The sequence below is a fragment of the Mastacembelus armatus genome, chromosome 14 (assembly GCF_900324485.2).
Source record: "Mastacembelus armatus chromosome 14, fMasArm1.2, whole genome shotgun sequence".
Classification (NCBI taxonomy): Eukaryota; Metazoa; Chordata; class Actinopteri; order Synbranchiformes; family Mastacembelidae; genus Mastacembelus; species Mastacembelus armatus.
Genome location: NC_046646.1, coordinates 23,393,673 through 23,407,015, shown reverse-complemented (window position 1 = coordinate 23,407,015; position 13,343 = coordinate 23,393,673). Strand labels below are relative to the sequence as shown.

Sequence of the window (13,343 nt, the reverse complement as noted above, 5' to 3'; positions counted from 1 at the left end):
CACAGAAAAGCACAGAAAAGCACAGACAGCACAGGCAGCACAGGCAGCACAGGCAGCACAGACAGCACAGACAGCACAGACAGCACAGGCAGCACAGGCAGCACAGGCAGCACAGGCAGCACAGACAGCACAGACAGCACAGGCAGCACAGGCAGCACAGAAAAGCACAGAAAAGCACAGAAAAGCACAGACAGCACAGGCAGCACAGGCAGCACAGGCAGCACAGACAGCACAGACAGCACAGACAGCACAGGCAGCACAGGCAGCACAGAAAAGCACAGAAAAGCACAGAAAAGCACAGACAGCACAGACAGCACAGACAGCACAGACAGCACAGACAGCACAGACAGCACAGACAGCTCAGAGTTAATGTTGGTAATCGTAGTTCATCTTCAGGAAAGGAAATCTTTTTGGTGCATTTTAAAGATTTGATAATGAGCTTTAAGAAAGTGTGAAGGACTGTGTGACCAACAGACTAACTGACATTAACAAATGAAAGCAGCTCAAGAACACGCACTGCAGCACTTCACAGAACCTCACTCTCAGCTCTGGTGGGACCAAGAAAGAAAGTGGGTTCTGCAGGCCTGTGGCTGTGCAGAGGGTTGGAGAACACTGGATCTGTTGGGTCTAAAGCTGTTCTCCACTGCTGAACATTAAGAACAACACGGCTGCTTTTTACTTCTATTCTCATCAGACCCAGTTATACAAACTGTCTGTTACGGTTCATTTGCAGCTCAGTGGGCTCAAACCATGACATAAATAATTTAATACACAGGCCACTGGAGTAAGAGTCTTTCTATTAAATGAATCAAAAATCAGTTTGATTGAAGAATTGATTCTGAATTTGTGTTTAACAAAGATTGGCACCTCCCAACAAGAAGCTCTGATCGATCTGTTAGCATACGACACCTATGGAGATGTTTTGGTCTCTTTTCACAGAACTACACGACCGAACTAGACAAACCTTCAGACTGCAACGTGTCTGCTGGCACAGGGAGGCTGCCTCTTCTCATCTCATCACACCGAGGAGCTGCTTGCAACATAAAGCAGAGGAAATGGGATGGCGATATGACACGATTAATAAAGCAGGTTTAGATAACTAAGTGTATAAACAAATTATTGGGCCAGACTGGAAAATCATTTTTGAAATTCATATGTTTGAGGTGGCGAGTTTAAGGAACTGAGCTGTAGAGAATTAGCACCTGGATATTAAAACACTGTGACCCGAGGCAGGAAACAGCCCCGTCTGGTCCTGACAGTGTCAGCCTCCCCCTGCTCTGCCTGTTACCTGCTTATTATCTGAAAGCACCTGAAGTGACAACTGCTCATCACTATCCAGGAGCCAACTACCATCATGCATCAGGGCTAGCCACAGGAAAACAAGATGGCATCCAATTACTGTTCAAATCTGCTTTCAGTCTAACCATGTGACGCGTTATAGTGTCCTCCACCTTTGAGCCGTAAACAGTAAATGACTAAATACTGTCAGCGGAGAACACAGAGGAAACGCCACACGCAGCTTCTTCCACTCCCGATCAAATGCAATCACTAACCATGGAAACAAAGACGTTTATAATTACAGGCTGACAACCCTCAATCCATAAACACAAGAAAGAGACAGAGGTGAGACTTTCTATAAGTATTGACCAACATGAACTTTCCCTGAGTGCTGCATGAAAGCTCATTTCATTTATTTTTCAAGACCACTTTTACCCAAAGTGCTTCAAGGTGACAGAGAACTCCCTGACCCAGTGCTGCACAGACAATACAGGGAACACACGCTTTGCATTAGGGGGCGGTAAAGGACTGAATCTATAAAGATGAAAAACAAAAGTAGGAACAGTGGAAGAGAGAACATATAATAAATGAACTAGCCAGGAAGTCAATGGATAAATCTCATGACATTAAATAAAAGCAGGACCCTTTAAAGGGGGGTCTCAAGGACAGAGGGGAGGGGTGCGAGGTGTCCTTCAGGATCTTAAGCTGTGTAGATGAAAGTGAGATCCTGAGTCGTTGCTGTTTGGAGATGTTGCCTCCCTGGGTGTTGTTGGACGTCTCCGTTTATTTCAACTGCAGGATGAAACCAGGTTGAAGGTTCTGATGCTCCTGACAGGGTTGGTGAGCTGGTGTGAGGATTTGTCTGCTTCCTCTGAAGCTCTGGAGCTGAAATTTGCTTTAAAAAAAAAATCCACTCTGGGGGAGATGAGGGAGGACTTCGCTGACCTTAACCCTCAGAGAACAGAAATATGTTCTGCTTCCTGTTCCAGTGTTTTGCTTCAGCCACCATCTAAACCAAGACCCTCAGTCACATCCTTAACTGACCTGGGCTGCTTTTCCACATGAGAACGAACATCATCTAACCTTAACAAAGCACCGCATTTCCCCTAAACCACTGCTTTGTCTTCATCTTTCTGACTCTAACCAGGTGCCAGGACATCACTTTGTTTTGTTTGTGAAACTGTGATATATTATAATGAGTTTCAAGGCACTGAGAAAATCATGTTGTCCCGCTAATGGAGGCTTATACTCGTGGCAGGCAGTTAGAAATGACATGTTTTATGTCCCTGCTCTACGTAACGGGGACAGGAATGCTGTGTCAGGCAGCCACGCCAGCAGGCCACCAGCACATTTAGCAACAGCAAGGTCACTGATCGAACACACGGACATGTAACGCCACGTTTGTTTCCAGCTCAAAATAGCACAATACCCATGGGGCCTAACTCTCCTTGCCCCTGTATTGTGTCGTTTCATTTTGGACTGAACTTCTCTGCAGTAATTTTCTCCCCCACCGGGTACGAGCTGACTGATGGAGGTTTTGACTTCTGTGCACTTCAAACAGGGTTTCCGGTAAACATCTTCTGTATTTACTGCACACCGAGCTTATCCTCAGTATCATTATAGGTGCTCAGCTGCAACTGTCCGTCTTCTCCGATGCACATTGAATGTTCATTTGTATGCACACGGCTGTGTTGTTTGGGAGTCTGGGACTGTTTAGAACAACAATTTTTATGGTAAGTGCCAATCAGTCATGCTGTACTCTCTCAGGGACGTGATGGAGTTTTTAAAAAAGCGAAGGGCAGATGCATCTACAGAGAAAGAAAAAAAAGAGAGAGAAATGAGAGACAAAAGTGGAAGAGACAGAGAGATAAACTGAGAACGAGAAAGACAGAGAGGCCGACTGCCTCAGAGGAACATCACAGAATGAAGAAGACAGAAACAAAGAAAACGAAGAAGAGAGGACAGAGCGAGGGAGCATGGGAGGAGAAACCAGGAGGCCGAACGGAACAAAGACAAAGAAGGAGATATAGAAATAGAGGTAGAGGAGAGAAACACATCTGTGTTTCAGATTAAAGGGCAGAAAGAGAGAGACTATAACCTTTCAAGTATATCTCACAGTACACAATATTTACCTGTGCTGTAAGAAACTGTTGGTCACAAATCATTTCTCCTGGCCATGATAAACTATTTACATATCTCAAAGTCCTTTACATTTGTGTGTTTTTAAATACACAAAGCTGCCTGCAGAGGGTTTTTATGAAAACACCAAGAAAACAAGTTTAACAAACAAACAAACAACTGGAAACATATTTCACAGTATCAACTTGGGAAATCTCCAGCATTAACAACATTTAGGTTTAGGTGACACGAGGCACTTGACTAAAGCTGGAGAAATGTTGATTCATTAAACAGTGACTTTAAACTGAGACAGGACACGTTAACCTTTTGTTGATGGAACCAAACTGACGTGGTCTAAGATGTAGATGTAGAGGTCACGTGTCGGAGCTTGGCTGCTAATTTAGGGTCGCCTTTTGATTAACTGGGACTTTCCAGAGACGGACTACCCAGAGCAAACCTGGTTGGACCAGGAACCTTCTTGTTGTGGGGGGATGGTGAAGTGGGTGCAGGTTTCTGTCATTATTTCCTTGCTGGGCTGCAGAGGACGGGACACCTCCTGGTGGCTGAATGTGGGACTGTTGCTGAGAATATACTGGGTAACAAACACATTTGGGACCAACAGGCCTTGAGCTTCAGGAGACCTTTACAATGCATTAGCTCCACAGGCAGGACGAGCAGGCAGTAAACAGACCCTGAGTATTATGAAGGATGCTGAGGGACGATTAAAAACCTACTTGAAATCCCTCATGATGTCAACGTGCGGATGCAATGAGCCCCAAAGTCACGTAAACAGAGAATTCAAGTCTTTGGTTAATGGTTTCCAAAAACGCCCAGATAAGAGATGCCAAACGGTTGTTCCACATATGAGAGCACCAAGACGTTCTCCGACATCAGACTGTACAGGATGACGTCATGCTAACCACATCTGTCCAGTAAGAAGACACAGGTAAGTTCACAGCAAACAACAAGATAAGCCTAGAGCTACAAGCTATTTTTAAAGTGTGTGAGGATCAGATGTTTAATCTTCACTGGACATCAGGGAGGTTTGTTTCTTAAAACCATTACAACATCCTTCCTACATCAAACCGATTACCTGTACCCTACTATCTATTTAGAGCTTCTGCTCATGGACTTTTCCATTTGTGATTATCATCCTGTTACTTTAGTTTAATAAGGATTTAAACTTCCAGATCCTAAGAAACCGGTGCAGATTCCTCACTAACTCCTAAAGATAAACCATATAGCAAGATACAGAAACCAAGAGCCAGAAGGGACAGAACATTTAAATTTGGTCCACAGGAAGGAAGATAATAGGTTAACTATCTCTGACATCAACAGACACATAACAGGACGACGTGAGGCTGAGGCTGCACTAAATGTTAGCATGTCACAGTTAGCAGCCTGAGATCTGTGTTGTGTTTGTGCGTCTGATGTTTGAGCTTAATGAGCTGCCTGTCTGTGCTGTTTGTTGACAGGGCGTCCTGTTTACATGAAGTTCAACTACTATACAGCCGAGGATGAAGAGAACTACCCGTTTTAGTCATGAACCAAATTACTGGAGAATTTCTATGTGACTTGGCCAAATGAAAGGTAAAGGGATCGCTAACGTTATTGAACCGATCGGCTCTCGGTCCAGTTGTTGCTGAGTTTGTTCCAGTTTGAACCAAAAGGACTGAAAAACCTCTGGGAGGGAGAAGATTTAATTAGATGAAATGAACTCACATGACAACGTGCTATTTGGACTTTTAAATTGCTTGGAAATAACATGTAATTATAACCCTGTAAGACATTTCAGCTAAATTTAGCCCAAACATCTAAATTAAAATGGGGACTTTAAAGACAAAGCTGTGATTTTTCTAAAACTAATAATCAGAACTGTATGTGATGCATTATGAGTTTTCCAGCAGTAAATCCGTCTTGGTGAATTCTGAATAAAACCCATTGATTTGTAAAGTCAAGCTGCACAAACTTGGAGCTGTTCCCTGGGTGCATGTTTGCACCGCGAGCAACACCATCAATTAGCAGAGTGAAACCAGCAGAACAAACCTATTTCCATCAGACACACATTGATCTGGATGTCAGCAGCCAAACAACAGAAGCACACGAGAAGCTGATTGCAGCCATTCAAATCTGCACATACTAAACGTACAGTACGCCTCAATTTTCAGTACTGGAGACGCTGCTGACGTTTATACAGATGTTAAGTACATGATTTTAACGTTTCAAATTCGTGGCTGCAATCACAGAACTCACAGTGAGCACAATCAGCCAACCAATACAAAAATATATATATATATTTCTCAGAAAATGAAGCAAATGAAACATTTTGCATGAATCATTCACACATTCAACACTGAGGTTTGAGCTGAAGAAAAGACTTTTAGCTCCCAGCTCGCTGCCCACAATTCACAGCGTTCTGTGTTATTCTCTGCACATTTCACAGCAGAAACAATGACTGACACCTGGAGTCTCATTATATTTGTCTCTCAGTTTGGCCGAGGTCTTTGGAAGCTCCAACACTGTGAAAAGACCGCGGACTCCAAAAAGCCATCAGGGTGAATAGGACCTTTCTCTCTTAATGGACCTGCCTGATGGCTGGATCACACGTCAATAGGAAATAAACACTAAGAAGACTGTAATGGATGGACCCCCAGGTGTCCAGTCGGTTTTAGAGGCACAGCTCATTGAACAATGAATAAAAAGAACATACCCACACAAAGGAAATCGAGCAAAAACACACACGTCACCATGGATATAATTTTAGCATCTCTGTACCTATTGTTCTTCACCCAATCACACTCAGGTGCTATTTACTCACAGCAAAATGGCCTCAAACAGCGAGGGGGGGGGGGCGTCATTTCCATGGAAATGACTTTGCAGCCCGGCGCCAAGTGGATGTGGGAAGAGGCTGGTTCGGGCTCAGCTCGATTCCCGCTCCAAACTCTAATCCCCAAATTATCACTCACTCAGCAAATCCTTCTCTCCTCTACCGCCTCACTTTTCACCTCCTCTTCTCAGACTCATCTGCCTCTCATCTCTCCTCTCAAGCCCCCCCACGGCTCTACCCATCCATCTGTCAACAGGAGGGCCAGGAAAATAACAGAAACACCGCATGGAAGGAAACTTTTATCTGCGCAATAAATCCCTGAAAGGCCACAGTTGTTTCATTGGATGCCAATATGAGGGTTTTAATGAATTATTTATGTCAAATGAAGAACCTATTAAAACCAAATACTACAAATTTATCCAATGATGCACAACCATGTAGGACAAACTGTTGTACCACACACAAACCAATTAGCAACTTTCAGCAATCGAATACGGAGGGTCAGTAAAATTAGGACACGACATACATGTGGGTTTTAGTGACAATAACGGATCTGCACATAAAACCACGAAGGTATTAAAGCAGATAAAATGACTGAATCAAAATGAATATTTAACTTCATCACTGGAGATTCTGGTAACGTGCCACGGCCACCTGCTCAGTAATGCGCTCAAGGAGTCACGACTCAGCTGTTTTGTGTCTATTCATATGTTTTTTTTTTTTCCTGTTTCTGTCCAGTGTCGCTCTGTTTTCAGCAATTTTTAGTAGCACAAACACCAAAAGGTCTGATGACTCATTCCTCACAATTTTCCAGTGTTTCGTCAGATTGACAGTTGCAGAAAACTGAAACATGAGTACAGAGCAGAAAGCATGATACCTCTTGTTAAATATAGTGTGTATGAGCAGCCTAAAAGCTTTTCTGAGCACTAACAGTGTCCTTTATCCAAATGCCACTGGGACACTCTTAGAGGTAAATATATCTGGGGACATGTCTGCAGGCAAAAAACTGTATATGGTTCTCACCTGTGACTGCAGTAAAATCTACATCTTATACCACATATGTTCATTTTCGTCCTTTACACAAACATCGTATCTGCGTTCATTAGTAAGTGACAGTACTTGGTTATACTGAATGTGCCAGTAGCTTTCTGAACACAAATCCAGAGTTTACTGGTGAGATCTGGTCTAATTAAATGAATCAAAGCTAAAGGCCATTTTCCGACTGAGAAAAGCTTTTGTTAGCACATCTGGGCTGGTGGTGAAAGTAAACAATGGGCTCCTGGCAGCCATGTCTTCCATATGTTACAGGGAACCATGTGAAGAGCAGCGAACACCGGCACCACACGGCCCACGAAGATACACACCAGCGCCACACGGCCCACGAAGATACACACCAGCGCCACACGGCCCACGAAGATACACACCAGCGCCACACGACCCACGAAGATACACACCAGCGCCACACGACCCACGAAGATACACACCAGCGCCACACGACCCACGAAGATACACACCAGCGCCACACGACCCACGAAGATACACACCAGCGCCACACGACCCACGAAGATACACACCAGCGCCACACGACCCACGAAGATACACACCAGCACCACACCTTATATCTCAGTGGGACATCCACAGCTTCATGTCTGTGAGCTGAGGTTTACTCATATGTGTTGTGTTGTGCTTAGTCCTGCCGTGGATGCTAAAAATGCACTGATGGCTCCTCTAGTTATCTCCCCCTTCATATGTTTGTCTTTTACACACTCACACAAAAAATGTTTCTTTCATAAAAATATTAGAAACAGTTTTGTAATAATGATTTGGGAGAAAACTTCAGAAAAGCGTTCTGACCGGTCTGTGCTTCCTCGCTGCAGAGCCGCTGGTTAGGTGGCCGTTATTGATCAGATGAGAAAGAGGCTCGTCTTTTGAAGTGTGGCTCTAATGTGCCAAACTGCTGCTGCAAAGATGTGCAGAGGGATCAAGCTCCAGACACTCTAGGCAAACAGCAGCCAGATGTCAGTGGCGCTCGGAGAGACTCTGCTGACTTATGAAGCACTGGTGCTGGAACGATCTCGGTGGGCGAAACACTGCCAGGGTTACAGACACCAACCCATGTCAAAAAACCTACATGAAAGACGCCTGGAGTCGTTACAGCTGCTAACTGCATATTTTTGTAAAAACCAAGGACCTTAACAACACTGAAGCAGCTTTTAAAGCTTTTTTAAAAATATTTAATTAGAGCTCATTATTATAGGACTAAAGGCGGGATGTGTTAAGGCTGTGGTGCGTTCTGCACTAAACACGCTGTAGGCGTCAAGCAGGTTGCAGCAGGCTCAGACCGCAATTTGTGTTTACAGTGTGTGTATCGGCAATTAAAGTGTAAATAGCAGGAGGAAACCTGTTACTAGAAGATGATTCTGCATTACACTAAACTAACTATCTAAACTAACTAGTGCAGCCTTATTATGGAAAACAAAACCAAAGTAATTAGGGCGATTACATGATTAGGGAGAGGACACTGGATGGAAAACTGTGGTTTGTGTCCATAAAGACTGAATTTGAACTGAAATAATAATAATAACAATCATTACTATTAATTTTTGTTAAACCTTCGGCTGCATTTACCTCAATATTAATCATCACCTGCTCACCAGCTGAGAGGTCACCAACATATTCGTAACTTATTCCGAGGGAAACATAAATATTCCTTCATGGATCTTTCCCTCTCAAAGCAGCCAGTCAGAGTTGCCTCACAGTGGTGCGAGAGGGCAGGTCAGAGGTTCATCAGTGGATTTATAGGATGTAGGAACCACTCATTAGAGATATTTCAGTCTGGCCCAAAGTGAGGGAACAGTAGACAGAGCAGCTGTCTGACGATGCTGCTACTGTGGCTGATGAAGTATGACAAGCTAATTGGAGATGTCAATAGTGCAAGCATCCAGGCAGAAAGTGGATTTTACAATCTGTGGCACAGATACACTGCGGTGTCCCTGTTTCCTTTCCGCTGCTGCACAATCTTCTCCAGTGTTTCCACATTTGACTCTTTACGTTCTGCGACGCAAACATTTTCTAAGGCTTGTTTAATGTAAACGATGGTAACCAGCATCGCTGTGCGGCAGAAAACACCAACTGGATCTAAAAATCAGTATTTCCTGTGAAAGCTGGAACACTGAGCCTTAGGCGCAGACTACAGTGCTGCAACGCTTGCTTGTGAAAAAAACGACATTACATTTCAGAGAGTGTAGGTTTGACTGTCTGTCTGTGTGAGACACTTGGAAGCTGCAGACAGACAGTAAAAAGCAGACGGGCAGACAGAGACGGAGAGTCGGGGGAATATCCGGAGCTCTGCTGCTGTTCCTAATATAACTGTGTGTGGAGCGACAGCTGCCGTGTGTGTCCCGAAGCAGGTGGGCTGTGTTGCATGTCAGTCGCAGTGGGAGGGGATAGTGGCAGAGGCTACTTCAGACAAATGACATCAATGTAGGAGCAAGTTTAAAGAGTCAAAATGGGGCTGGCTGTCTCTGGGACGCAGCACCAGCTGCTAATCTCCCTGATTTGTTTGCTTTTGTCTGCTTCCAGGGATGTTAGTGCTACTAGCATTTGTCACAGCTTTCCTGTCATTTATCATGCAAATAATATCACATCTGAAACAGTGTACAAAGATGCAGTGTGTATTAAACTGCAGCACGAAAATAAACCGATGCCTCTTGTTTTCACGGCCCTCCTCGAAACAAAAGAGCTAAATACAAACTCGGAACACCAGTCATACAAAGATGACAACACCCTCTTCACTACTGCTGCAACTTTTTAAACTCAAACGTTAATTAGTAGAAATCCAGAGTCACAGCTGAGTAACCAGTGTTTACCAGTACCCAGAGGATGGCAGCAAAGTCCAGCTCAGTCTGAACACAGAGCTAAGTCTCTGATAATTAAGGTTTCCATTTGTAACTTTCTCGTTCGTGACCACCCTCAGCCGAAAAGGGTGAATCTCCGTAGGAGTTATCAAGCATAACCAGACTCCTGCCTCCTCACGCTCGTGACGGTCTGCAGAAAATCTTGTCAAAAAATTGGGATAATGAGACCTTTGCAAATCCTGAGGCAGAAATCTGAAGTTTGAAAAGTCTTCTGGAAGCGGTAGCACTCGCTGGCGTTCTGTCTGGATATAAACAAGTTCGCACTAGTGCAGTTTTAAAAAGTAACTGAACTCTACCTCATGTTTTTTAAAGCTATTAGAGCCGGAGCTGGTGGCTTGAACGTACGCCAACCAAAGCCTGCACTAACGACCTTGTCAGGTTTTAGGATTGCATACCGATCAAACACATTAACGGATCCTACTGCAGGAGTCTGATTACTAGCCCACTGATACGACTGACATTCGTTGATCATTGGCTTTAGCTTTAAAAACAAGCAGCCCTGAACTGAACTTGGCCCCAAAGTGAGTCAGATTTAACTTGAGACCGGCTCCAACAGAGTTGACGCTTGAACGTGTCCCAGTAGTTTTAATAAGTTACTTTTATCCTCTGAGCTACACAGACACAGTAAACAAACTCCCCAACACACTCTCAGCCCTTCACCACAACTGAGCCAGTGGCTGGTCCCCCCCCCCCCGACCCACAGTCACTGTGGAGGCATGTGCAGGCTGCAGTCAGTCCTCACACAGCTTCTTATTACTTATTTATAGCAACTTGTTCCCCAGAGGGACAAAGTAATTGAAACCTCTTGTGTTGCCAGGACTGATATGGGGGAGTGGGGCGGTCAGACAGCCGCCCGGCCTCCGTCTGCCTCTCTCCATACGCAGAGATGGTGGAAAAGAGGTGAGATTTAGCACAAACAGCCTTGGACATCACATTTCTTTCCATTTCAATTTTGAAGGAAAGAGGAAAGGAAGTTCCTGAAGCTTCATTTCTTCCCAACTTTTCAGTTCACAATAAATAAATGTATTTAAGTGCTCCAGTCTCGGGGCTCTGCATTTGTAAGGTATTTATTGTTTTTTTTTTTTTTTTCCTGTGCAGCCGAGCACAAAGTTGGAAAGAGGAAAAAAAAAAAAAAAAAAAGAGCATTTCCTGCAAAGAAACAGAAAAACTGCAAACTAAAAAGGAGGAACTGCAGCTTTGATTTGGTCCATTTTAGAGGAGCAGCAGTCAAAGCTCAGCCCACCTCCCCGCCCACCACAGCCACAGCAACACCACAGCTAATGAGCAGTCCAAACATGGCTGTGAAACTAAACTTACCATGCTTTCTTTCCTTTCTCTCCCTTTCTTCTTCTTTTACTCCTTATTCCTCTCTTTACTTCCCCCTTTTCCCTTCTTCTGGGCTCCCGGTGAGCTCGAGTTGTGTCGGGCAGATAGAAATAGGATAGAGTTGTTGCTAAGAAGCTGCATGAGGCCTCCACTGTCCAACTCCAAGTCAGGCAGCCACCTCTTTCTTCACTCCCCTCCCCGCTGCCTTACTGTCTTGTCAGCTTTTCCAATAGCAATCTGCACCCCGCCTCTTTTGGCCCAGTCCCTGAGCTGTGGGCTGTTTCCTGGACGCCTGCTGGACTCCCGTGACCCTTTTTTTTTTTTTTAAGTTTTTTTTTTTTTTAGTTTTTTTTGACGGCTGCTGCTCTGCTGTGGAGAGTCTCGTTGCTCCGAGTTGCAGCCCTGCCTTCCTGCCAGAATTAGAACCAAAGCCACATGTGGGCTTCTGGTTTGAAGTTTAAAGAGGCAGGGCTTGTCTGAGAGCGCTGTGCTGCGATGCCGACCCCTGCTTTTCCCTGCCCCGCTTGAGTTTTATCAGCAAGTGTGTGTGGGCGTGTTTGGATGTTTTTTCCATGTGTGTATTGTGTGTGGCAGAATATATTCCAGCAGGAGCTGCCTACTGGACTGTGAGTGAACAGCTTTCTTTCTAATTACACCTTAGATCCATTAATGTGACTGCTTTTCATTGTACTTTATTATATTTTGACCTGTATTATTATTTTTTTATCCTGTGGGTGTTCAAATAGTTTTCTGTTCTTCTAGTTTTGTTGGTTAATGCTGAATTTAGAAAGAACGACAAAAGGTTTTTTGTGTAGCTGCTTTTTAAATTTTTACTAACTTTAATTCATTATTGTCTTTTAATAAAAAGTCAAAGTGCAGATTTTCTTCTGGGAAGGGAAGTTATTTAGTTAAAAACGTGACGTCATGATTGTTTTTGGATTTTGATTAGACAAAGTTCAGAGGCTGCTGTGTAGAAAACAACTGTGCATCACTTGTGTATGATTATTGTAGGGATCAATGCAATAGAGAAGACAACTGTTGGCTCTGGCCTGTATCTAATGTTGCCCCCCCACAACCCGTCACTTATGTCCAACATGAATTTTTCCACATACACAACAACATGTTTTCGATGGAAAAGCTTCAGTGAATCGTGCAGGCCGGTCTGAGCACGGAGGACAGAAAACAACAAGCAGCAATTTAGAGAATGCAAATTCCTCTCCTCCACTTTAACGTTGCATGGCCTGACAGCGAGGGAGGGCAGAGCCTCACAAAGCTTCTCCTACAAAGCTCCACTTTCTTTTCTCTTCTCTGCCTCCTCTCTTCCTGCACCTCCTCTCAGCCACACTGATCCCATTCTCTTCGCCTGATGTTTGTGGCGAGGCTGATCTTGGAGGTTAGGGGAATACTTCATGCTTTGATGTTACATCCAGCAGCTTCACAGTGCTACGCCTTTGATAAGGAAAAGCAAGGTGTTCAGTTATTAAAAGAGGTTAAAAATCCTTTTAGACGCTCATGAAACAGGTGAAGCTTCAGATGTGTCCGTGGCCCAAATTCACAAACGTACTTGCTAAGTTCAACAGTTCTGTACAATTTGAACCATTTTGTTTTCGTCTATCGCTCCCACATGAGCCACAATGGAAATGCAGACACTCCTTCACCAGCAGCACTGTCTAGGAAAGGAGAAAAAAAAAAAAAAAAACAGCAGTCATTGTTTAACAGGCGAGGCAAGTCCTGAATCTTAAGGGGGCGGCCAGGACCAAGGCTGCAGACGCCAGGGAAACCTCACGGATGTTCCCTGGGCTGCTGCTGGAGCGCCAATTGATGATGTATTAATCAATACATAAAAGAGGAAAGCCCCAATAGGCTTGTGGTAAAGA

General features: G+C 44.2%; 1 protein-coding gene across 4 annotated transcripts in view; it reads right to left on the bottom strand.

The window, feature by feature from the left end:
• Positions 1-11,974, bottom strand: part of sgcd (sarcoglycan, delta (dystrophin-associated glycoprotein)) — a 101,684-nt gene extending 89,710 nt beyond the window's left edge. Inside the window, exons 1-2 of one of the 4 annotated variants that reach the window (XM_026329017.2) lie at positions 11,458-11,974; positions 965-1,030 (exon numbers count right to left, since the gene is read on the bottom strand). Coding sequence is in view for 1 of the 4 variants with exons in the window: in XM_026329016.2 (XP_026184801.1) it covers positions 11,458-11,460 (3 nt within the window). In the remaining 3 variants the exon portion in view is untranslated. Of the gene's footprint in view, positions 1-964; positions 1,031-10,308; positions 10,433-10,535; positions 10,556-11,457 lie in introns of those variants that run through there. The other 3 variants (XM_026329016.2, XM_026329020.1, XM_026329019.1) reach the window with 3 other exon arrangements.
• Between the last annotated feature and the right edge of the window lie 1,369 nt (positions 11,975-13,343).